Source organism: Quercus lobata, chromosome 7 (assembly GCF_001633185.2).
Source record: "Quercus lobata isolate SW786 chromosome 7, ValleyOak3.0 Primary Assembly, whole genome shotgun sequence".
Taxonomy (NCBI): Eukaryota; Viridiplantae; Streptophyta; class Magnoliopsida; order Fagales; family Fagaceae; genus Quercus; species Quercus lobata.
The window spans coordinates 47873569-47899426 of record NC_044910.1 but is presented as its reverse complement, the minus strand read 5'-3'; the positions used below and the strand labels follow the sequence as shown (position 1 = coordinate 47899426).

The window sequence follows — 25858 nt, the reverse complement described above, 5'->3', positions numbered from 1 at the left end:
GAGTGTGAGGATAGCCGGACGAAGAGTAAAATTCCTGGGGTGATCTGTAAGTTAGATATTGAGAAAACATATGACAATGTGAATTGGGAGGCTCTTTTGAAGTTGATGAAGAAAATGGGCTTTAGGGAGAAATGGTGCAGCTAGATTCGAACTTGTATCTCGACAGTGCAGTTTTCTGTGTTAGTTAACGGGTCTCCAGCTAATTTCTTTGGTAGCTCTAGAGGTTTGAGACAAGGGGATTTACTATCTCCCATGTTATTTTTAATTATGATGGAGGTGTTTAGTAGGATGGTGAAGAGAATGGAGGGGCAATTTACTTAGTGGCTTTAGGGCAGATGGCAGGAGGGGTAGAGGGGAATGTGTTTCGCATTTGCTGTTTGCGAATGATACCATTTTGTTCTGTAAGGTAGCGGTGGAGCAAATCCTACATATTCGATTGTTGCTAATTTTTTTTAGGTTTTGACCGGTTTGAACGTGAACGTAGCTAAGAGCGAAATGGTTCCTATAGGAGAGGTAAATAATGTGCATGCTTTGACAGAGATATTGGGTTGTAGGGTTGGGACCCTACCTATGACTTATCTTGGTATGCCGTTGGGAGTGTCCCATAAAGCCTCCTCTATTTGGAACCCTATTTTAGAAAAAATTGAAAGAAAGTTAGCAGGTTGGAAGAAATTGTATTTGTCAAAAGGTGGTAGACTGACATTGCTTAAAAACACGTTATCTAGCCTCCCTACTTACTTCTTACCTCTTTTCACCACTCTTACACATGTGGCGAACAAAATTGAGAAGCTGCAAAGGGACTTCTTGTGGGGTGACACTAAGACACATTTGTTGGGTTGGGATAAGGCATGCATGCCTATGACTAATGGCGGTTTGGGTATTAGGAAGTTAACCACGTTCAATAAAGTCTTACTTGGAAAGTGGCTTTGGCGCTTTGGGATAGAGGAGAATAGGTTGTGGAGGAGGGTGGTAGCTTTGAAATTTGGGGAAGAATGGGGAGGATGGACCTCGAAGTTGGGAAGGGGTGCTCATGGGTGTGGTCTGTGGAGAAGTATTCGGATGGGATGGGAAATGTTTCACAAAAATGTCCACTTTAAGGTTGGGGTGGGGGTTAGAGTGAAATTTTGGACAAACAGGTGGTGTGGAGACCTTCCTCTCCAGTTGGCTTTTCTGATCTTGTACACTTTTGCTGCAAACAAGGAAGCTTTCGTAGAATCTTCTTTGTTGTGCCAAGGAGAGGGGAATAGGAGAACTTGGGATGTTCACTTCATTTGGGGTCCTAATGATTGGGAGGCAGATGTGATGGATGAGTTCTTCCGACTCTTGGCTTCCAATCAACCCCTTGTAACTGAGGGTGATCGTATGAGATGGAAGTTGTCAAAGAAAGGAGATTTTACTATCCGCTCTTTTTATCACAAGTTACATGGTTCTTCTCCCATTGTCTTTCCTTGGAAAGGCATTTGGAAGGTTAAGGCACCCTAGTGTGTCTCTTTCTTTGCTTGGACAGCGGCATGAGATAGGATTCTCATAGGAGATAATTTGAGGCTTAAGGGCTATGACTTCGTTGATTGGTGTATTATGTGTCAGTGCTATGGGGAGACAATGGATCACTTGTTGTTACATTGTGAAAAGGCTTATAGGCTGTGGTGCTTTGTCTTTAGAATCTTTGGGATTTCATGGGTCCCCTCTGGTACAATGTCAGATCTTTTTAGCTGGTGGAATTGGTTGGGGAAGCGTTCGTCTCACATCTGGAATTTAGTTCCATTGTGTCTGATGTGGTGTATTTGGAGGGAACACAACTGGCGAACATTTGAGAATTTGGATAAATCGCTTTTTGATTGGGCTAGGGCTTGGGGACTCACATCTAGTGATTCTCTTCCGCTCTTCCTTAGCTCTCTTTTTCTTTGACTTTTCTTTCTTTTCTTGTATGTTTGATATGCTAGTGTATTTTTGCACTTAGCAATTTTTTGAATATACTTGTTTCTTACCTATCAAAAAAAAAAAAAAAAAAACTTCCCACTTCCATTGAAGCTCCAACAAAGACTGTCACCTCCACCACCCCTAGGAACTCGAGATTGGATCAAGTGAAGAAAGGAGTAAGAAGTTGCTAACTCCCAGTCATTGAATTCCCTATAAAATCTTAAGTTCTACACTTTGTCATTTCCACCCACTTGAGGACTCAATACATCATAAATAGAAGCTTTCTTATTGGCTGAACACAAAAATAATTGAGGATAGAGAGTTTTTAAAGAGTTATCCCCAATCCACTTATCATGCCAAAAAAGAATACGAGAACCATCTCTCACCACAAAAGTGAAATGCTTAGAAAAACTCTCCCACCCTTCACTAATACTTTGCCATAACCCACACCCATGAGCCCTCCTACAAACTCTAGTGCTCCACCCCCCTTTCCCCTCCCCATATTTCATTGCAATAACCCCCCGCCAAAGATGAGTAGGTTCATGGCCATATCTCCAAAGCCATTTCCCTAACAAAGCTTGATTAAAAGGCACAAGTTTCCGAATTCCTAAACCACCCTGCTCAAGTGGGAATCACACCTTCTCCCAAGCCACTAAGGGGTATTTGAAACACTCTTCTGAGGAACCCCACAAAAAATTCCTCTGTATATGTTCGAATCTAATAGCCACAGCTTTAGGAACAGTAAATAGAGAAAGATAATAAGTTGGAAGACTTGAGAGGGTACTTTTCAACAAGGTGAGTCTACCACCCTTTGCGCACACATACACTCTTAAAAATCCATTGGAAATTGTTAAGTTAGGGTTTTTAAAATGTGTTTCCAATACCTAAAAACAAAACCATATGAGACCCATACATTCAAATTCTCTTTTTATTAGATTTGGTATGATATATCTTTCTTATTGGCTATCCTAAAAAAAATTCCTAAAGCTGCCATTAATCAAATTGATTGAACTGATCAAGGCCGATTTGGAGTGGGGTTCCAGCTTGATCTGTTAATCACAGTGCATGATTTTTAAAAATCGACTGTTGTGGTTTGGTTTGAAACCCCCCCTCCCCCCAAGACCGACTGAATCACACTGAACATGCTACTTACAGCAAAGAGTTCCAACCTAGTAATTACACCCAAACTCTCACACGCTTACCCAAAGACACATGGAGATGGAAGAAAAAGATAAAAGGGGTCCAAATCAATAAATCGAGTGTGTTCTTGAGGCTGGTATTTGCCAAGACTCTGTTGTATCCCATAAAGAATTAGGTTCTTGTTCAAAAAATTACCATAAAATTCCATTACCAGTACTAGTGTACGGCAATGTAGTGTGAGAAGAATGCTTTACATGGCCATTTGCATAAAAATAGTATCTTCTTATCGAGTTATTTTAGGACTACAACCAATTCCATATCCATTTTCATAACCATCCTATCTAATGTGGCAGATTACATGTCACTTTCACACTGACTCACTATATTTTTTTAATTGCTCACATTTTTTCCTTCTTATCCAATCTTGGAGTTTTTGATTGGATCTGACTCATGATCAATATACATAGGTTTAAATTTTATTTTATATTAAACTTGGCCTTATTCTGGCCAATCAAAATTTCCAAGTATGCAAAGCTAACTTAGCTTGCTTTGGTGCAAGAAACATGAGTGGATTCTATACCCAACAAGACATCTCCTGCAAATCTACATGCATTCTGATTTCTTCTTTAGAAGACATGCACCCAAGGTGTAGCAAACCCCTCTTGTCAGTTCCTAGTGAGTTCCATGAGAAAATTATAACTATTATGATTTAGTTCTTTATAACAAGTTAATGTCGTGTTCTATATGTTGCTATGTGATAATGCGTGAAGGATAGTGCAGTGTTCTCCTATCATTGTAGTGGGACGAAAGAGAACAGAATTTAATAAAACATGATCAGTTTATTGATTTTTTGCCACCTAATAATGCATGTTAAACTAGATTATTTTAAATCAGATGATAGAGTTTCTACTTGACATCCATAGGAGTTAGGACAGATTATCTGAATTATGATGGAAATTCACATTATTATAATAATAATTAGTCGGCTGCCGGCTGGCCTGCTAATCATGTTACATATATTTTTATTCGGTAAAAAGAGAAAAAGAAAATACAGATATTTTTATTCACATTCTTAAGTGGCAGGGTTTTCCTCCAAATTAGAAACCCTCTAAATTAGATAGGAGGGGAAATTAAAATACAAATCAATGGTCTTAACTCTCATTTACCATTGCACATTCTAGGCGTGATGATCATTCTAAGTATAAATGTCTGTGGAGTGTGGGAAGGCAACGGTTAGGATTTAAGTTTTTAAGAGAGAATTTCATACACATAGAATTAGATTATTCTAGAGTAGAATTCTACTTCAAAAAAAAAAACAAAAAAAAAAACTCTCATTTAATAAATTAGAGAAGATTCCTTTCAACTAAATTTCTAGGAAAACTTTATCATTTTTAAATTAGGTATCAAATTTCAAAATTTTTTATTGGTGATATATATATATATATAGAAATTTTTTTGTTGAATCTTTATATTGGTCTTTTTGTTTCGATGAATATGTTTATAGAAATTTTGAATCCCGATGTAAAATTTTATGTATGGAATTTGATCTTTTTAGGAATAGGTTTAGGGTTTTTCCTTAAAAAAATACAAAATCCAAAAAGTTGTTAATCGTAAAACAAAATTCCGAACTAGAAAGATTTTTTTTTTTTTTTTTTTTTTTTTTTTTTTTTTTTTTTTTTCAATTATGAGGAAAAAAAAATAGTTTTATGGATTATTTTAATGTACGAAATTCAAGAAAAAAATAAAAGCAAAATTATCTCATTTTTTGGATTGTTAACGGAAAACACCTAGTGGAAGTAGATGAAAGGATTGAATTTGAATTGACAAAAATAAAAGTTAAAATATTGGAAAAAGTTTAATATTAGGAGATTGACTTGAAAATTGATCAAAGTTAAAGAAAAAAAGAAAAAAAGAAAAAAAAGAAAAGAAATTATGCGGATCAAATTACACATGGTGTCTTTCTTCTTTAATGTTACAACATTTTTATAAAATTAATATTTCAAAAATCTATAGTTATATAATTTATATGTTTTTAACAAGTATTTCAAATTTTGTGTCAATTTAATATATATATATATATATATATATTTTTTTTTTATCAATAATCTCATATATTTTGTTAATAGTTTTAAAGTTTAAAAATACTTGTTATAAGCCCAACTCTTTGAATTATCACTATCAGGCCATTAACTAATATAATAAGCCTCTTGTTTGGGATTGGCATTCTTGCTTGTATCGTGGTTTGGTAATTAACGTTAAAAAAAATGAATGGCTAGGAACTATGTCGCAAACCTCCAAAACAATCAGATACGTTTAACCCTAATCCACTATACCAAGCGAATCCCATTCCCTAGGGGCTAGGGCAGAGAGAGTTCCATCCACCATGGATGGTTTTTACAAATCAGCTTGATACAATTTTATATACGTTAATTGAAGACTCTGAGTGTGGGGGTACCCAGTAATTGATTCCAGAGCTAGTTGTTCCATTGAATCAAAATGACATCCTATTTTCAGAGCATAACTGGTAGATTTGATTTGGTGTTTAGTCCAAAAAGGAAGTGCATTTTCTGTCCTGTCAATGCTATAATTTTGTGAAGTAGAGAGATTGTCATTTAGCTAAAGATAAAGGTATTCCAGTGCTTGTAATTCTTTGATTTTTCATGATTATATTTGTTTATAGATTAGGAGGCAAAAGAAAAAGACAAAATTATTTGTAAGCGCATATTGATTATCCTTATGTACATATGTGTGGGTGGTAATAGTATACTCGTATATAAAAAGATAAGTATAAAGGTTGACAAATTAATGTGGTATAATTGGGTCAAAACTCATAACTCATAAGAATGAATTGCTGTTTCTATATGTTATAGTAAAGCTCTTCTTAAAATGTTATCATGAGATGCTTGTACTTGAAGTTGGAACCCATAACTTTTATATGCTTAAAGTATCTTGAAATATTGAAGCAATATGGAATGAAATGATATTATTTTCATTTCAAAATTTATAAATTTTTAAATAATTTGATAGTTGGGAGGGGAGAATTTGAAAGGTGTAAATTTATGCTGAAAACTCTAAGAAATGTTAATTGAATTAGAAGACTGAAAACTTTTATAATATTTATTCTAAATTATAATATTATTAATTAATTCTATTTAATAAAATATTTTCATTTGAGATATTAATTACGAATAAGTGGATCACATTGAGGATACCACTTATTTCTTTTTTATTTTATTTTTTAGGAACCACTTATTTCTTTTGGTCGGCTGTACACTATTTTAAGTTTTTAACACTTGGTGTTGGGCTTTTTTTTTTTGGGTTAATACTATGGGTACGTTTGGATACTGTTTATTTTGCTGAAAACTAAAACACTGTAACAAATAAGTGAAAAACGCATATGATTATTTTTTGATACAGGTACTGTAGCGCAGCTAAAAGTATTTAAGGGTTGCGTTTTTTTTTTTTCTTCTCACTCCTCACCCACCCTAGCTAACGCCTGTGCCTTCAAAGAGTTCCACGCCCACTAGAGGAATCCACAAGGAAGACCTACATCTGTCCGATGCTGCCTGTGCCTTCAGAGAGTTCCACGCCCACTAGAGGGATCCACAACGAAGACCTACATCGGTCCAACGCCAACAAAGAGCTCAGATGAGAAATCCACAAGGAAGACAACCCCAGTCCGACGCCCAAGTGTACTCTTCCTTCCATAAACCCATTTCACCCTCTTCCAATTTCACTCCTCTCCCAGCCTAACACGAGTCTCTTCCTATAAACCCATTTCACGCCTCTTCCAATTTCACTTGCTGACCCATTTGTTTAATTTCTGGGTAAATGGGTTTTTGAGTTTGTGAATTGTGGATCTTTTGTGTTCTAAATCACAAGTATATATTACTTTCATAATATTCTCATTACTATGATTTGTGTGTGTGTTTTCTCTTTGTTTCTTTCTATTTTGAGAATTGGATTTTAATACTTAGATTGTTGTTTGAAATGCGTTTTGTGTTTTATTACTCTGCTTCTTCGTGGGTTATTGTGTGTGAACAGTACACGTACACAGTACAACGTGTTTGTGTCCATGAACAGTACATGCACACACACAACTTTTTAATGAAATGGTGCGTTCAAGTTGATTTCATCTACGTTTTAGCTGGGAAGAGTTGCGCGTTTATTTTTATGCACTGTAGTGTGGGTCCCCGTGGTGAGTAAACGCAAACGTTGAAACGTAATGGAGAAAACGTAATCCAAATGCTCACTATATGTGTACAAAACTTTTTGAAACACCATCTATTATTTGATATTGTGTGCTTTTTTGGTACGAAAGAGAAATGCTATATATACATTGAAAATATTTTCATAACAAATTTTTATTGGCAAATTATTACTAACTGTTATTGAGAGAAAAAAAAAATAGTAAATTTGAATTATAACTAATAAAAACTTATCACATAAAATTTGTTACTAAAGTATTGCGAAAATTTTATGTAACACTTCTCGGCCTACAAAACACTCTTATCATGCATCTCAATGGATTAAATAGGACAAACATTTGCTAGTTGGTACGACTCTCTTGCTCTTCACATTAAAGGAATAAGGATACACGGCTAAGAGACCTGTCAATGTGAGAATAGTTGCTGAGTATATATATATGGTAAGCATCTTGCAGAGGATCTTGTTCACTAATTTTCTTCGGTTGTCTGTTCTCCACAAATCGCAAGTGTGCAGGTGTTAAAATGAAAAAGAAGTGGAACTTATTCTTGAAATGATTGTTTCTGTATTCTCCTGCCAACTTACAAGAACATTGGCTCGTTATGCGTGGCAAAGCAATTTTTTGGTAGAAGGGTTTGGCTTGTGTCTAACATTTCAATGCATTAAATGTGACACGAAACATAACACGTTATCTATCAATGACATATTCTTATTTATTGGTAAAACTAAGGTTCCCGTAGTCGCATAAAACGAATCGATTTTCAACATGGGCAAATTACAATTTTTCGTTTTAGGGAATATTGTAATTGGGATGATAAATTAAAGTGAAAAAAGAAAGAAAATAATTTTATCAATTTATAAACGTTGATCGTTCATCCGACGCTCATGGTTCAAAATGGCCTTTTAAGCTCATTCCTTTAGTTTTCTGAAATTACTTACTACCATTTTTTAAATTATTTTCTTGAGATATAAATAAGCAGTTCCTGAAATGTTGGATTTTATTGAAAGACAACTGGAACGATCGAGCAATTTAAAATTTTAAAACTCCCTCACAAGGTACAAAAACTAAATGGCAAACAACAGAAAAGGTCAACGATTAAATTCAAATAAAGATAATTAAAGCTGTAATTTAACAAATAATCAAATGAAGGGCCAACATCAGGATCTGCTCATGCTTAGTGTCATTTTATTGCTTTATCGATCATACTGTATTAGAATATAACAATTATTTTAAAGTGTTTTAATTTCCACCATTCTTTTATTTATATATTTTTTCCTGATTAAACAATTAAATTTAAAATAAACGATTGGAAAGAAAGGTTTGTGGTCCGACAAAATCTAGAGTTCAATTGAAACTCTTCTCTCATTTAGCGTTATGACTCTCTCTCAATTATAAGCTTGTGTCGGACACCTATAAAGAAACGGGAAAAACATCCTCTCTCAATGCTCTCATACAAGAAAAATGTTTTCTTTGATAGGAAAAATTATGCAAATAGAGCCCTTAATCTCCCTTAGATCTTACTGTATATAACATGGGCTTCCATCTATACACAAAAGGAGCAAGACATCATGTTCATTTTCTGTAGAACTCTTATCTTTTGAGGGACCTAAAACAAATACATTTGAGATCAACGTGTGTGCAAAAGCAAAAGTAAAACCCTTTCTGCCTTTGCAGCTCTTAGGAGCAATAAAGCTTGCATACAAAGCCCTACAACACTTGAAATGTCATCCACAGAGCCAAGAACAGGCCGAACACGAGCCGTGTGGCGTGTGCGCTTAGGCTCCGCGTTACGGACCATACTAGCATGCACCATAGTTGGCTGCACCACTCTGTATAGCCCAGCCTCTGTCAAGCACTTTCTAAGATATCCAGCTTTTTCTTACGTGACAACAATCCTAATTGTGTCTGATGCGACACTAGGTGATGCTCTAAGAGGTTGTTGGCATGCCTTGTTTGCTACCATTCAGGCTTTGCTTCCATCCATGCTATGCCTGTGGGTGATTGGGCCAGCCAGGTTCACCAACGAGCTAGCAGCTTTGGCAGCCGCAACCAATGCATTTTTGGTTGCTTTGCCTGAGTCAACACACTTGATGTGTAAAAGGATTGCTTCTGGGCAGATTGTGATAGTCTATGTGGGTGCTGCCATTAATGGTGCAAAAGCTAGAGCTATCACACACCCAATTCATGTGGCATCAAGCACTGCCCTTGGAGTTTTGGCTTCTCTCCTGGCTATGTTGTTACCCTACCCGCACTTGGCCTTTTATGAGGTAATTAATTTGCTTTCTTTTACACTTTTGCACTTTAATGAGCACATGAAAAGTAACTATTGAGACTCAAGGTCTTCCCTAGTTTATTTTATTATTATTATTATTATTTTGAGAAAGTTTCAATCTATGACGCTCACTTATGATAATATTTCTTTATCATCAGATTAAGACACTAATTAGTTTTTGGTGTAGATGTGGATTGAACCCTAGATCTCTTATTCAATTATAAAAAATTTACCAATTGAGTTAATTAGAATTGACTTAAGGTGTTCCCCAATTAGATCTAATGAAATTGAACTTGAATGAAAAATAGGATATAGGTCATAGGAATAATATCTTATTATGGTCCAGTAAAGTTTTTACCCGAACCCCATCAAACTAACCAGTTTGTCAAGTCTATCCCTTTCAATCGGTCCGATGGTCAAGATATGGGGAATTAATTATTTTTAACTTTGTAGAAAAGTTGGAGTTGAGTTTTGATGGCTTTATTTCTTTAGGTAAATTAGTTGTAATTTGGGTGTGCATCATCAGGTTGAATCAGACTTAACCAACTTAACCAGTTGGGTTAAGTTGGATTGGACTTAAATGTTTCATCTCTTATAAAAAAAATTCATCAACTATTTAAGCCAATTGTTTTTCATTAAATTATAATAATTCATATAGTTTTTTTGTCAACCCATCTGACTCAACTCACAAAAAATTAAACCAAAATGTCATGCTCAGTTGGGTCAGTTTCATTAGGTTGATGGGTTGAAAGTACACCCTTAATTAAAACATTCAACGGAGCCCATGAAGATTTAATACTTTCTCAATTAGGGCGAGCTTTTCAAATACCATGCACGTCAATACTTAATTAGAGAACTACTAGATGAAAGATCATTGGAATATCCTTTGACTTACTGGAATTTTTTTGTATTTTCTGGTATTTAAAAAAAAAAAAAACCTGATTTGGACTTGAAATTGACAGTTAAACCAACCAGAGCAAATTAAGCAGGTCCTAGCTACATAACTGGCTAATTTGGCACCAAAGTTAGAGTACCAAAAAAAAAAAAAAAGCGCTTTTGCCTCTTATTGAACAATTTTTATTTATTTATTTATTGCATTTACCCAAATAGAACAAACAAATATCTTTTTAGATTTGTCTTGAAGCATCAGTTTAATAACCATTCAAGTTGGCCATGACCATGGGGTTCTGATGCATTGTGCATTATTCATTCTCTGGCTGCATGCTGGCATAAGTAATTTTTTTTTTTTTAATTTTTATTTACGAAGATTTTTGGTCTCCTTAAAGGCAGATCTTGGTCAGTATTATGCTTCCAAGTTTTAAAAAGAGAAGAGAATAAAATGGATAGATTATATAATAATGGAATGAAATGAAAAAATATATATATATGGTAAGTTTTTCTATTATTTTTAGAGTTTATAAAACAAGGAATGAAAAATGGGAAAAAAAAAATTATAACTTTACAATTATGCCCTTCACTTTTTGCTTAACTTTTTTTTTCCTCTTAAAAAACGCCTTTTTTTTAGTTTTTTTTTTTAAGAATATGAATAAAATTAAAATTGCATGTATAAAGGAAGTGTATTTCGGAATGTTTACAAGGAAATTAAGAGAATGAAATTCAATGAGTATTCTCTCCTATTCTTTTAATATATTCCAACTAAACTTCCAAACGAATTAAGCTAAAAGAACAAGATAAGAGCATGAGAAAACCGAATCTTAGAACTTAGAAGGGCATTATACATTAAGATATAAATATTTTTAGTGCGTCTTGAAATTATAAAGGAGAGCATGAAGCATGTGAATGCATATATATATATATATATATATGGAACATTCCTTAAAAATTTCTTTCAATCTGTTCCTTTCTCTTCTCCAAAACAAGCTTAGTTTTATTTTTTTTATTATTATTTTTTTTTCAACAAGCTTAGTTAAAACTTAAAAGAACAAAGTAAGAGGGGAAAAAAAAAAAAAAAAAAATCCTAGAAGGCATATTGTACACTATCTAGACATATTTTAGCGCATCTAAAATAAAAAAAAGGAGAGCATGAAGCATATGATAAAGTGAGGGCTTGTGCCAATTCACAGGTTCTTTATATGCAGTCGGTAACACTAATCATGAATCATGAATATGCATTATGCTTGCTGGGATTGGGAAGATCTAAAATCCAACCCACCATGCAGAGAAGCGCCCAAGTTGGCTCTCATAAATATATATATATATATATATATATTTTTTTTTATTCTTCCTCCATTATTATAAGGTCATATGACTTCTACAAGCTATTATGCTACGGGACTGCCTAGAGAGAAGTATGTCCATGACCATGGGCAATAGGGCAAGTTATGAGACATTTTGTGAGTTCATATGTGGATTGTGAAAATGAAATACGGATACAAATTCTCTGTCTCACTTTTTGCGTTCCACCATATACTTTACCAATCATAACTAATGACTCTTACGTTTTGCAGTTACGAAAAACATGCCAATTATATGCTGAAAATGCTTTTGAGAGATTAAATTACTTCATCGATGCCATTTCTGCCCAAGACAACACAACTGCACGTGACCTGATTTCCCAAGCTATGTCCCTTTCCAAAGCAGGAAACAAACTTCTTCAAAGTATCAAAAAATATATGGTAAGCTAACATTCACATCTATACTATTGCTCAGCTGAGCTTAGCTAATCCAATAAGCTGAAGTCATTGTCAAGAGCCTTATAACTCAACTTGCACTTTTTAGTGTTTTGAATGAAAACATCCAGGATTCAAATTCTCCTTCCCCTTGCTATCAAACTAACTGAAGTCACTAAATTCTTTGTGAGCAGGACGTCTTGCGGTGGGAAAGACCTCAGACGAAATTCTTAAAAACCCGTTACATTAACCTTGGAGAGAAATTGCAACACATGGAATTACCAATAAGAGGGATGGAAATGGCCTTAAATTGTAGCACAGCTTCCTGTATTGGCAGCATGATGGATGAAGAGCTCAGAGAAGTTTTGGGAAGTTTGAAAGTACAAATAGGCCAAAAATTTGAGCGAGCTAAGTGCTCTATGCCCATTGATGCAACAATAACTCTTTTAGAGACAAAGGAACAATTTTTAGACATGTACCTTGGGAAGTTCCGAAACATATCCATAACCCAAGAAAATTTGTCAGCATTCTTCTTCTTGTATTCTCTAGAATTGCTCTTGGATGACTTACCAATTGCTCAAGTCCCTGAGTGTGCTTTGGAATACACTCAGAATATTGACACTGAAGAATATATTGATTCACAAAATCAAGCAATGGGTAGCTTCAATAGGACCTGGAGCACTCTTGACATATTTCCTACAAGCCAGAGTTTGGTTTTTGCTTTTAAGTGTTCACTTTCTCTAGGTCTTGCTGTGCTATTCGGTTTGATGTACAACAAGGAAAATGGATATTGGTCGGGACTCACGATTGCTATCAGTTTTGTAACAGGACGACAAGCCACGTTTACAGTTGCAAATGCTCGAGCACAAGGCACAGCAATGGGATCAGTCTATGGAATCCTATGTTGCTATATTTTCCAAAGATTTGAGGATTTAAGGTTCTTAGCAATGCTACCTTGGATTATTTTCACCAATTTTCTAATGCATAGCAGAATGTATGGCCAAGCTGGTGGAATTTCAGCAGTTATAGCGGCATTATCAATCTTGGGTAGGACAAATTATACCAGTCCAAGTGAGTTTGCAATTGCTAGAATTTCAGAGGCATGCATTGGATTAATTTGTTTCCTCATAGTAGAGATTCTTTTGAATCCTGCAAGAGCAGCAACTCTGGCCAAAACTGAACTTTCAAGGACCTTGGGGGCACTTCAAGATTGGATCAACAGCATAGTTCTTTGCTCTAACCAGAAGAACATGCCAGCTTCCACTTTGCAGGCATTGAGAGAAAAGCAGAACAAACTGAAAACTCATTTCAATGATTTGGAAAAGTTCATTTCAGAGGCAGGTTTGGAGCCTGATTTCTGGTTCTTGCCTTTTCATGGTCCTTGCTATGGTAAGCTCCTAGAATCTTTGTCAAAGATGTTGGACCTTACAAGTTTCGTGACTTATAAAATAGAGTTCCTCTCACAAGTATCAAGAAGATTTGCACTTGATTTTAATGAACTCCAAGAACGCATGAATGATGATCTAGAGCTATTCAAGGAAAGAGTTGGCTCTTCATTGAAACACCTTGAAAAGGCGACTTCAATCAAGTCCCTTGCAGCATTGGAGAAAGAGTTGCAAAAGAAAGTCATGTCTCAAGACATTGAGTTGGGAAATTCACCAAATGTAAATGCGTTCCAGCTCTTTGGTACAGATGAAGAAGAGGTTAAAAACATTATGAGTTCTTTTCTTCGACACTTGAATGAAGAAGCTGACAAGATTTATGCTAAGGCAATTGAGGAGAAGCTTAAGAGCCAAATAGTTCTATGTTTGACTGGCCTGAGCTTCTGCATTGGTTGTTTGATAAGAGAAACGATGGAAATCAAGAAAGAAGTAAAAGAACTAGTCAAATGGGAAAATCCCACAAACCATGTAAATTTGAATGAAATTTCCTGTAAAGTTAATGCTTTGCATACATGATATATTATATATTGATAGAACCACCACCGTGGGCAATTCTTTGAGTGGGTTTGCTATGCCTATGACTACAATCATGAGGCCGCGTGCATGAGATGAGGGCTGCAACATATCTTATAACTTGGCCAACTGTTAGCTTATACAGAATTGTTCTATCCTTCAATCATTCATGGATAAGATACACTATTCAGCCCAAATACATGCCTGTTATTCTAGGACCACAACATTTACCACACATTTTCTCATGACTATCTTATATGGTAGACAGACTGACTAACTGTCTGTTTTTTGATAAATAAATATCAAATTTCTTTTAGCTTCATTTGAGAGTTTATAAGAGAATGAAATGGAATGATTATAAGTTAATGGAAAGGAATAGAATGTATTAAGTAAAGGAAATTAATAGAAAAGAATGGAATGAAATGGAATTAAGTAACCCTTAATTGGATGTTTTAAAATAAATGAATGGGAATAAATGAAAATGAATGGAATGTAAGTAATCTTGTTTGAAAGTAACATAGAGGGAATGAAATGGAATTATTTTATAATAATATTACTATTGGACCTCTATTTTAAAATAAAAGGGTTGAATATATAGGGGTATTTTGAGAGTTTTAGTAAAAAATTCAGTAAATTTAATTTTATTCCCTCCCATTTCTCCTAATTTCGGGGGGAATGGAAATTTGAGATTTTAAGGGAATAGAGAGGAATGAGTATTTCATTCTACCCATTTCATTCCCTCTTACTTAAACTCTTAAATAAAGGAATGAAAGGAAATGAAAAAGAATGGAAGAATATTCTAAAATTATTCTTTTCATTCCATTTCATTCTCTCTTCCTAAATTAGGCCTTAGTCTCCATTTGAGAGTTCATAAGGGAATGGAATGGAATGATCATAAGGAAATGGAAACGAATGGAATATATTTAAGTAAGGGAAAAGAATGGAATAAAATGGAATTAAATAACCTTAATTGGATGTTTTAAAATAAAGAAATGAAAATGAATGGAATGTAAGTAATCTTGTTTTGGGAGAAACATGGAAGAAATGAAATGAAATTATTTTATGACAATATTATTATTAGATCCCTATTTTAAAATAAATGATTAAATAAATATGGATATTTTGGGAGTTTTAGTAAAAAAATCATTAAATATAATTTCATTTCCTCTCATTTCTCCTAATTTCAGGGGAAATGAAAATTTAAGGTTTTAAGGAAATAGGGAGGAATGGGTGTTCCCTTCTACCCATTCTATTCCCTTCCACTTAAACTCCCAAACAAGGAAATGAGTTTTCAATTCCCTCCATTAAAACTTTCAAACAAGGGAAGGGAATAATATTCTAAAATATTTTTTTTTTTCATTCCTTTCCATTCAATTCCATTCCTTCCTCTCAAATGAGGCCTTAGTCTAATTAACCTGAGGAACTATTATATTGCACAAGCCTAATCAAATTGATCAGTCACAATAAACTATGAAAGGTGCACTTGTCTCGAATAACTTTCTTTTACAAAGGCTTGTTCTCTTTGGGAGAGGGAGTTTCCTCTCTCGACAGGTGATTTTAAGTCTGAATTTTTTGTTCTTTACCTAAAGGTAAGGTAAAAAAATATATTCTTAGATTGGACGTGAAGGAAGGAAATGAGTTGTTTCTTTCGCTCCACTTTCATGACTTGTGTAGTCAAAATTTCAATGTTATTCCCGAATTCTATGACTCCAATTATCCCCAGCCCTAGCTTAATGCATACAGCAATGTTATAACAACTGTAGCCTTTTTACTTCGTCACCTTTTTGTTTTCATTTTAAATGACTTTTTTGACAGATCGCAGACATGGAGTCCTCTTAGGATCTTTGTCGTCACCCCCGTAAGATTAGAATGACGTAACAGTCTTTATGTTTTAAGATTTGTAATATTTATTATGAACCGTAAAATGAACCCAGTTAAAATAAAGAAGATTCTTTTCCAAAATTAGAGGTTAGCATTGTCCAGGGCATATGGTTCAACTTTTAATGTTCTTCTCATATTTTGTTGTCCAAGCAGTGTACCATTTGCAAAGAAAAGAGGTAGAACTGATTCCTTCTACAAGTTCTTTGGAATTTTCCTGGAGGCTAGACTCCGTAATTGAATAATAGGCATCACAAGTCATGCTGTCAAAAAAGCATTCTAATTCATTGATGATTGATGATAATAGGATTCCAGGTGGAATAGTTTGATCTGCGGATTCCACTATGTTTACTCATCTCACTCATTTAGAGTGTTGGTTAACTCTTACAATTTTTGAAATCACAGAGTCTAAAACATGAACAAACATTCCCCCATAATGGTGGCATTTAGGTAAAGCTCACATATGAAGGCCAATGGCCTACCCTCCGTATGAGGACACAAGTATTAACTATTAACACTGAATTTTATTTTATTATTTTTTTAAGGATCAATTCAGCATGACTTTATTCAATGGCTAATAAATCCGACGCAGTAAAGCAATAAATATTCGATGGATTAGATTCTATCCAAATTAATAATGGAGAATAATGAATACTTAATTTTTATATTATGCTAACTGATCTATCAAATAAAATGTATAATTTATATGCTCTGAACTGCCAATCTAGCGCTTCATTGGCCATTTTATACTATCTGACTATTATGTATATAAATCGTTAATAACTTAATTAACTTTGAGGTTCCACTTTTTTAATGAGTTTTTAAGGTTTTAGTCCAATAATTGTACTGATTATTTTTTAATATAAGATAAAAATTCTACTTTAAATATAAGATAAAAATTCTACTTTAACTTAATTTAAATGTATATGTATGTAAAGTTTCCTCTTGGAGACTTGAACCTTAGCCCTTACCCCTCATATCCCACCAGCATTTATACTTGTGGAGTGACTACTGCACCAAGAGTACACGGTAGCAATTGTACTACTAATAATACATTTCTATACCCCATAAAAAATAATAAATTAATATTAATTAAATACAAGTAGAACTCGTATGCTCCAACCTCCAATCTTGCCTTGTCCTTTCAAGAATTTTCAAGAATTTTGATAGGGAATATTTATGCTAGAACCGTCCGACAAGTAGACTTGTCCAACATGTGCTACTCATCTGACATGTTTGATTGAGTAGCTAGCTGAACCATCGCAAGTTCAATTCATCGATGTGAGTCGTCCAACCAGATTCATTCATTTGACACCCATACGGATGGACAAATGAGGACACTAAAATCCTTAAAGTGATACATGAACTTCATTCTATACTTACCCACATACGAGAATTATTGCACACTATGCCAAAAGATCTTCCTATAGATTCATATCCACTAAGTATGGGAAGTTGAACCTAAAGATCTTGGTGCCATTAACTCCACTCCTTCCATTACGCTCCCTACAAGGGAAGTGCCTAAATTTTTGGGAACGTGGTCAGCCCTAGACCACTATATAAGCACCATGCTTCCTCCATTCCAAGTTACATGCATAATTTCTTGACTTTCACACTTTTAAAGTTCTCGGATATTATTGTTATTTTCTAACTTAACTAGGGGTGTCCACTGGTCGATTCGAGTCGGGTTTGTGCCCAACCCGTAATTGACCTGACCATTTTGGATGGGGAAGATCAAAACTCGCAGTCGATAGTGAAGGAGCTTCGGATTGAGTCTCATTGGGTGTTAAGTGGGTGTTGACCGGAGTAAGGTTTGTGGCAGGGGTAGAGATGCTGAATCTGGCTGAGATTTTCTTAAATTTGCAGAGAAAGAGTTAAAACTTACTGAATTTTTTATCCAAATTTCGCAATTTGTCATGAAGAAAGAACCAGTCGTCAGTGGGTTGCATTCGTTGGTTTCTTAGATGGCCAGGCCGCAACTCAAACCAATCTCTTTGGTTCCTTGCACCAATGACCTGTCGTCGACCTAACCATTGCTTGGATTAGATAGTTTTTGGGTTAGATGGCATCAGATTGAGCAAATTTGTCGAGTATAGACAAATGGTGGACAGCCCAAGACTTAACAACCATTACAGAGTCTTTGGCAAGCACCACACTAGTGCACTCCATATGCGTTTAATTCTTCAAGTCTTCTTACAAGTTTGGACAATTGGCTGACGATTTTTTGTGTATTGTCAAATTTGATGCTTTGTTATGTATTATCCAATCACTTATCAAACACCAGAGGAAAAACTTGATACGCAAGGGTCACTCCACTTCTAATTTACTCCGCCAAGTCGCAAACGTATGTCTACCTGCCATATATAGTGGCTCGCATGGCAGCACCTCCAACATTCTAGAATAACTTTGAAAGATCCAGTAACTAGCTCGGATTATATTCCTTCTATAGATACTATATTTAATTTCAATTTTCCACGAAACTAGTAATTACTGCTGACTTTCTGGCAAGGTTTCTTTCTCCCATAAAAGACCAATACGTCATTTCTCTACTACAAAACCCTTTTCCCAGCTCTGGACATCACACGATTGTTGCCACCCATTTTTACTCAATGAACCCAACCCATTTACTGTGGCGCGTGCGTCTTTGCTCAGCGTTAAGGACCGTTCTAGCTTGCTCCATAGTTGGCTGCACCACCCTCTATGGTCCAGAAACTCTCCAACGCTTACTAGCTTATCCAGCTTTCTCTTATTTGACAACTATCTTAATCGTATCAGACGCGACACTTGGTGACACCCTAAGAAGTTTTTGGCATGCTATCTATGCTACAATTCAGGTTACGATTCTTTCTATACCAAGCTTATGGCTAGTTGGTCCTGCTCGGTTCACTAATAGCTTAGCAGCAGTGGGAGTGGCTCTTTGTACGTTTGTGGTGGCGTTGCCGGAGTCTACACACTTGATGTCTAAACGAATTGCGTTTGGGCAGATTGTGATTGTGTATGTTGGGGTTGTGATTCATGGCGCACAGACTGGAATCATTAAGCACCTAATTCATATGGCATCAAGTACGGCCCTTGGAGTTGTTGCTTCTGTTCTAGCTATGTTCTTTCCATATCCTCGGCTAGCCTATAACGAGGTAACTGGTATAAGCTTTATTACTTCTGGATTTAGTTGTCCCTCACTTTATAAAATTTTACTTATATTTAGGATTGGTTCAATTCCATAGTTGAGATGGGTGCATGAAACTTGGAGCTTGGAAGTATAACATGACCTTAAAGAAATTTTTCTATGATCTACAAAAACATGGGTGGGGAAAAATCTATAAAGTGACAATGTAATAAATAAGTTACGTGTTAAGAATATAACATAACCTTGACTCCATATATTCACACATAAAAATGGCGAAAAGGCTTGCAACTTTATAAACCTTCAAATTAATTTGAAAGATTTTGTAGAACTTTTTAATAGTTCAAATAAAATGTTAAACATAGTAGTAATTTTTATTAAAATATTAAAGTTAATTTCTTATGAACCGACAGAACCTAACTTTAGTCATAGCTTGTATAAAATAGAATTATATTTGCTTCTCAATTTTCCGGGGCTCTTTATGCTGAAGGCATCTTCAATTTTCTAAAGTTTGCATGCATACTTAAAGGCTTAATTTCCAAAGTACCACGTCTCGATGTCTGCCACTCCAAATGGAAGGAGATAGAGAGAGAATTTTCTGGACTCGTTCAGCTTCAAACTTGTTGGGGGAAGGAATTAATGCGATTCATATTTCAAATTGGGGAAAATTATTGGGTATGGTTTAACATAATGGTTCCAAGTTGACTCCATATAGTATTTTCGATTTTGTTCCTATGTCCGCTTTTTTGGACATGGGTCAGGACTCTCTTGAACTCAACAAGCCACGGGCTAGCCAGAGACCAGAGTGGTGTCCTGTGCAAGCTATTTGGCATCCTCTGGAGCGTTCCTTTTTTTTCCCTCCAATCTAGGACAGTAAGCTCTATGGAAGCCTCATAGGTAGACATATATCTAATCCATCCTTGTAGCTATACACCACCAAATATGCTCAATAAGTTGATAAACAGAATCCTGAACCCTATTTGCGTAAAGAAATCCTCTTTCTTTTTCTTCTTCTTCTTTTTCTCTTCTTTTTTTGCTGATATGCACCTTCGATTGCCAACCAAATCTCATTTAATTTGCTTTTATATATATATACATATGATTAAGTTCAAGTTACACTTAGTATAATTTTAAACAATGTTATATCGCCCAATTACTTGTTATATATATACTTCAAATAATTTACTCACTACAACCTACTGACACGCCTAACAATTACAACATCAAAGTACTGCTAGCTTGTCAAAGACAGCCCATTACAACATTATTATGAGATTTTATTAATTTGTCCAATGGTACTAACATTAGATGTTTAACATTAAATTCCTTCACTTACACCTACAATTTTCCCCCCTATACTAGCGAGGATCTATAATAATGAATGCCGGACATGATTTGGATCATTAGAGCATTTACATCAATCCGTATATTATAGAAAAATGTATAAAATTTACATAATTCTACCTAAAAATGACTTATATCAATCTGTGTAAATTTACAAATTGGCTACAATAACCATATATATTTATACTGATACTATTTATTTTGTATTTAGTTGTTTATTCTTTTTTTACGTATCTTGAGAATGAAAGAAGAGGGTGAATAGTGGTTATTGTGTGTAAAGAAAGAGAATCAATTAAAAATTTAAAAAAAAAATTTTAATATTTGAATGAAACATAGTATAAAATAGATAATCTGATGTGAGGTATTTTGAAAAATGAGTTTGTAAAATAAAAAAAGTAGGTTTTTCTGCTAAAATAGATAAAAATTTTTGGATGAACTGATGTGAATGCATGCATTTATAGATGGTAATAAGTTGACAAGGGGTTCTATATTATAGGTGAGGAAAACGTGTCAGTTATATGCTGAAACTGCTTCAAAGAGATTAGATCTCTTAGCCGGGGCCTTCTCTCCTCAAGACAACTCAAGTGCACTCGAATTAGTCTCCCAAGTAAAGTCCCTTTCTGCAGCAGGAGCCAAGTTTATTGAAAGCATCAAATATAATCTGGTAAGCAAATATTCACGTACTGTGTTTGAAATATAAGGAGTTGTTCTACTAATGCATGTTATTGCTTATTATTGGTAGCTGAGCTTTCCTAGCTTCTTTTCTGCTTAGGAGCTTTCGGTAGTTCAAAACTTCAAATAGCTAATGTCATTTCTTTGCTAACAGGACGGCCTGCTGTGGGAGAGACCTCAGTTGCGTTTTGTAACAGCCAATTCCATGGACCTTGGAGAAAAATTGGGAGAAATGGAAATACCAATAAGAGGGATGGAAATTGCAGTAACTTCTTGCCATCCCTTCCCTATTGGCATGGAAGATGAGGAGCTCAGAAATGTCTTACAAAGTTTAAAAGAACAAATAGGCTTAAACCTAGAGCAAGCAAAGTGGTCTGTGTGTTTTGGTGCGACAACAGCTCCAGAAAGAACAGGAAATTTTTCAGATAAATTCGAGCAGAACCTTAAGACCACTTTGGTAACCCCTGAAGATTTCCCAGCTTCATTCTTCTTCTATTGCATAGAACTCCTATATAATTTACTCACTGCTCAAAATCCTAATTGCGTTATAGAAATTGACTCTATGGATTATTCAGAAAAACAAGTAAAGTGTCCCTTCCAAAAGACCTGGAACATTCTGAAATTAAGACCAACTAGCCAGCAAGTGGTTTTTGCATTCAAGTGCTCAGTTTCTTTGGGTCTCGCCGTGTTATTTGGTTTGATATATAACAAAGAAAATGGATACTGGTCAGGTCTCACAATTGCCATTAGTTTTGTAACAAGACGACAGGCAACATTTGCGGTTGCTAATGCTCGTGCACAAGGGACAGCAATGGGATCAGTGTACGGAGTCCTGTGTTGCTTTATATTCCATAAGCATGTGGTTTTACGGCTTTTACCTCTTCTTCCTTGGATTATTTTTGGCAGTTTACTAAGACATAGCCAGATGTATGGTCAAGCTGGTGGGGTTTCAGCAAATGTAGGAGCATTATTAATCTTGGGTAGGAAAGATTATGGCCCTCCTAGCGAGTTTGCAATTGCCAGAATCGCTGAGGCTACAATCGGGTTAATTTGTTTCATCACAGTGGAAATGCTTGTGAACCCAGTTCGAGCAGCAACTCTGGCCAAAACTAAACTGTCCACAAGCTTAGGTGCACTTCAAGACTGCTTCAAAGACATAGTTTTTGCCAAACAGAACATTTGCTCTTCAAATTTTCCCGCATTGAGGGAAAGGCAAAACAAGCTACAATCCCAAGTCAAGGAATTAGAAAAGTTGATTGCAGAAGCAAAGTTGGAACCAAATTTCTGGTTCTTGTCATTCCATGGAGCTTGTTATGATAACCTCCTACGATCTTTATCAAAAATGGTAGATCTATTACTCATTGCAACTCATACAATTGAATTTCTCTCACGAGAATCACTGAGAGTTGGAGTTCCTTTGGAAGAGTTCCAAGAACATATCAATGATGTTTTAGAGCATTTCAAGAAAGAAGTTGGCTCTACATTGAAATGCTTGGAAGAGGTGACTTCAATCAAGTCTCTAGCAGTACTTGAAAAAGAGTTGCAAAAGAAAAACATATCGCAGCCCCCTTTTTCAACAAATGAGAATGCATTCAGGGTTCCAAGTTCAGAAGAAGAGGTTGAGAACATTGCAGCCTCTTTATTCCAACATTCAAGAAAAGTGGCTGACAAAATTTATACCAGTGATGGTGAGGACAAGCTTAAAAATGAAACAATTCTTTGTCTAGGTGGGCTGGGGTTCAGCATCAATACTTTGATGAAAGAAACAATGAAGATCAAGAATGAAGTAAGAGAACTAGTCATATGGGAAAATCCTTCAAGCCACATAGATTTGTATGAAATTTCTTGTAAAGTTAAAGCCCTGCATACATAATATACTGGCACTACAAACACCTAGTTACATTCAGGAGTGTGCTTGCTTTTCATAAATCCAGCAGCAGCAACACCACCACAACCTAGTAACACTAGTGGGTGCCTGAAAGAGAAGAGAGATAGAAAACCTAAACTCTTGGCTAACCATTAATAGATTTCAAGAGTCCCACATGGAAAGGCTGTCAGGTTACAACACGCATCTCTAGGCATCCAACCAAATCACAAAACACAAAACTACAAATGCTTTACCTCTCCTCGACACCACATGTGATTTGGTCAGATTAAGGTCTCAACCAGAAAGCCTAATCCATGTTGCAAGAATAAGAAAACCCACACTTATTTCCATCCTCTTTGCAATTGGACAAGAGTAGAAATGGGACCTCAAATCTACAAAGCTAAGAGTGCCAACCGCCAACACTAGAATTGATACTTGACAATTTCATGTGACATTCATAGAACCACACCGCCACCATGATCCCCAAGACATTAACAGCATCACCAAAATTAAAACACAGCCAAACAAAATGTGCATGCAAAGCAAGAATCTATTACTGGATGGATTAAGTTTTCATGAAAATAAAGCAGTAAAGTGACATTCAATGTAGCAAAGCGAACATTTTGGTTACATCAAGTTTCGCCCATTTTGTGAAACGGCTCAAAGTCTACAAAACTAGAACAACACATCTCTATTGCAAACACATCAAAAAAACAGACAGAAAACCTTATTTAGTTGCCTTCATATTTCGGGTCAGCCACCACGTAATGATATGCTATCACCAGTACGAAAATGAACACTCCAAGGAAATTGGCAAAGAAGCCGAGGTCCTGATCGTCGATCATCTGTAACACAACACAACACGCAAATACAGCAACTTAGCACCATTAATTTACCCCCAAAACATCACAATATCGTTTTCTCATTCTTGCTTAGATCGATTAGTGAAAATTGACTCATGGCTACAAGATACCCAATTAATCACGCATCCAAGCAGAGATCAAGGGCTTGAATTGAAATGGAGAACAAATTAAACTGTGATTTTTTTTTTTTTTTGAATTAGATTGATCAGATTTACCATTTAGGAATTACCAATTTCAGCTCCAGATCAAAAATTTTACCACAAATACCAATTTGACTCCCAAAATTGATAAGCTAAAACCCTAATTTTATCATTATAGTTGTTGTTGTTGCAGTTGTAAAAGAAAGAAAAGAGGGATCGAAAAACGAACAATGAGATCGAAATATTGAGATCAAATAAAACAGAGTAAACACAAAATGATGAATTGGCGAAATTAAAGAGAAAAAGAGGTGAAGAAGCTTACGATGTGAGGCTGGGATTTGTTGCGACGATCTGGTTGACGAAGACGAAGATGCAGAAGCGAGGGGAGCTCTCTTTCTCTTTGTGTTTTGTATCTAGAAACTACGGTAACGGAATCACTATTATATACTATTGGAACGGGCTACCTTAAAAAACAGTCAAAAAACAGGAGTATTTAAATTGGGCTAATTTGAAGATTGTGATGTGATACACAAAGGCAGTATGGGCAGGCCCAATTGGGCCCAGTTATACAGAAACACTAAGTTTAAAAAATAAAGAAAAAAAAGAGTTAAAATGTGGCTGCTGGGATTCGAGCCCAGGTCTCCACGGCCACAACGTGGAATTCTTACCACTAAACTACAGCCACTGGTTGATGTATATTAATCGAATTAGTACTAAAACAAGCATCAAAAATTTACTTGGGCATATCAGACACACATATATATATATATATATATCAGTTCGGTTTGATAGTTTGAAAAGTGAGAAAATGCAGCAAAAATAATGTTTTAAAAAACTGTATATAAAAGTTAAAAGTTTAAAACTAATGTCAAACTCACCCTTAATATCAAAACAGATAGTAAGGGGTTAAGTGTTATTGAGTTTTTTTTTTAAAATTTTTTTTTGTGGTAAAAACTAAAAGTGTTACAGAGTTATAAATTTCAGAGGTTGGTCATTCATTTCGATAGTTTATAGAGTAAAGTATAAAATGAGGTTTAGTTTAAAGTGAAAAAATATAATTTCTTCTAATAAAAACTCAACATTCCTTTACCAAATTTCAAGAACCTTCCCAAGTTTGGGCTTCTTGAGCTATGGCAATGGCATATGCAGCTCTATTAGAAACCTTTGGAGTAGTTCGAAATTTTAATTTCTAAAATTCCAAATTTTCTTTTTTATATCACGAGAAAAATGCCCTCACATTTTCTGAACTTTTGGGTAGTTATATTTACACCCCCTTAAACTTTTATTTTACCCAATTTACTACATAAACTTTGTTATTGTAGCAAATAGACTTCTTAACTTTTTCTTTCGCCAACAACATAAAAGCTTAATTAGGGGTCTATTTGTTACATTACCAAAAATTACGTACTAAATTGGCTAAAATTAAAGTTCATAGAGTGTGTAACTGCAACTATCCCAAAGTTTAAGAAGTATTACAGTATTTTATCATTATCTATACTACTATTTAAGGGACTTCTTATGTTTGGAATTCTCAATTTTGATGCCCAAAATATCCTTAAGTTTATTAGTTTGTAAAACTTAAATGGTAGGGTTAGACATATATATATAAATAAATAAATATATATTTATATATATAAATAAATAAAATAAAAAAACCACATTCAAATTTTCCCCAAAAAAAAACCCACGTTCAAATTTATCCCCAAAAAAAAAAAAAAATCTTTCAAATCTATAACAAAAGTTCCAGATAACTACTACTAAAACAACTGAAAGTTAAAAACAAATAAAAAAAATTGCAAATACCACGTCAAAACCCAACCCACATTCAGATTCTTAAAAAAAAAAA

At 35.0% G+C, this 25858-nt stretch overlaps 3 protein-coding genes and 1 non-coding gene across 4 annotated transcripts; 2 read left to right on the top strand and 2 right to left on the bottom strand.

The window, feature by feature from the left end:
• The first annotated feature begins 8729 nt into the window (after positions 1-8729).
• LOC115954148 lies at positions 8730-14173 on the top strand. Its single transcript, XM_031072050.1, has 3 exons — positions 8730-9534; positions 12008-12175; positions 12364-14173. The coding sequence occupies exons 1-3, from the start codon at positions 8989-8991 to the stop codon at positions 14125-14127; spliced, it is 2478 nt and encodes an 825-aa protein (XP_030927910.1). The 5' UTR covers positions 8730-8988; the 3' UTR covers positions 14128-14173.
• A 4415-nt stretch (positions 14174-18588) lies between these two features.
• Positions 18589-23699, top strand: LOC115952546. The gene is made up of 3 exons (XM_031069714.1): positions 18589-19136; positions 20967-21134; positions 21297-23699. Exons 1-3 carry the CDS (start codon positions 18612-18614, stop codon positions 23013-23015), a joined length of 2412 nt encoding a protein of 803 aa, XP_030925574.1. The 5' UTR covers positions 18589-18611; the 3' UTR covers positions 23016-23699.
• LOC115952547 (dolichyl-diphosphooligosaccharide--protein glycosyltransferase subunit 4A) lies at positions 23550-24443 on the bottom strand. Its single transcript, XM_031069715.1, has 2 exons — positions 24335-24443; positions 23550-23854 (listed from the first exon to the last, which is right to left on the bottom strand). The coding sequence occupies exon 2, from the start codon at positions 23852-23854 to the stop codon at positions 23741-23743; it is 114 nt and encodes a 37-aa protein (XP_030925575.1). The 5' UTR covers positions 24335-24443; the 3' UTR covers positions 23550-23740.
• A 182-nt stretch (positions 24444-24625) lies between these two features.
• Positions 24626-24697, bottom strand: TRNAH-GUG. The gene has a single exon. It is a non-coding gene; the product is annotated as a tRNA-His (tRNA).
• Between the last annotated feature and the right edge of the window lie 1161 nt (positions 24698-25858).

What these genes read in the sequence shown, in the direction of transcription:
- LOC115954148 (XM_031072050.1), top strand. Translation starts at nt 8,989, where the DNA reads ATGTCATCCACAGAGCCAAGAACAGGCCGAACACGAGCCGTGTGGCGT. An exon ending in CGCACTTGGCCTTTTATGAG is followed by an intron (nt 9,535 to 12,007) that starts GTAATTAATTTG and finishes TACGTTTTGCAG; the next exon opens with TTACGAAAAACATGCCAATT. An exon ending in AAAGTATCAAAAAATATATG is followed by an intron (nt 12,176 to 12,363) that starts GTAAGCTAACAT and finishes CTTTGTGAGCAG; the next exon opens with GACGTCTTGCGGTGGGAAAG.
- LOC115952546 (XM_031069714.1), top strand. Translation starts at nt 18,612, where the DNA reads ATGAACCCAACCCATTTACTGTGGCGCGTGCGTCTTTGCTCAGCGTTA. An exon ending in CTCGGCTAGCCTATAACGAG is followed by an intron (nt 19,137 to 20,966) that starts GTAACTGGTATA and finishes TCTATATTATAG; the next exon opens with GTGAGGAAAACGTGTCAGTT. An exon ending in AAAGCATCAAATATAATCTG is followed by an intron (nt 21,135 to 21,296) that starts GTAAGCAAATAT and finishes CTTTGCTAACAG; the next exon opens with GACGGCCTGCTGTGGGAGAG.
- LOC115952547 (XM_031069715.1), bottom strand. Translation starts at nt 23,854, where the DNA reads ATGATCGACGATCAGGACCTCGGCTTCTTTGCCAATTTCCTTGGAGTG.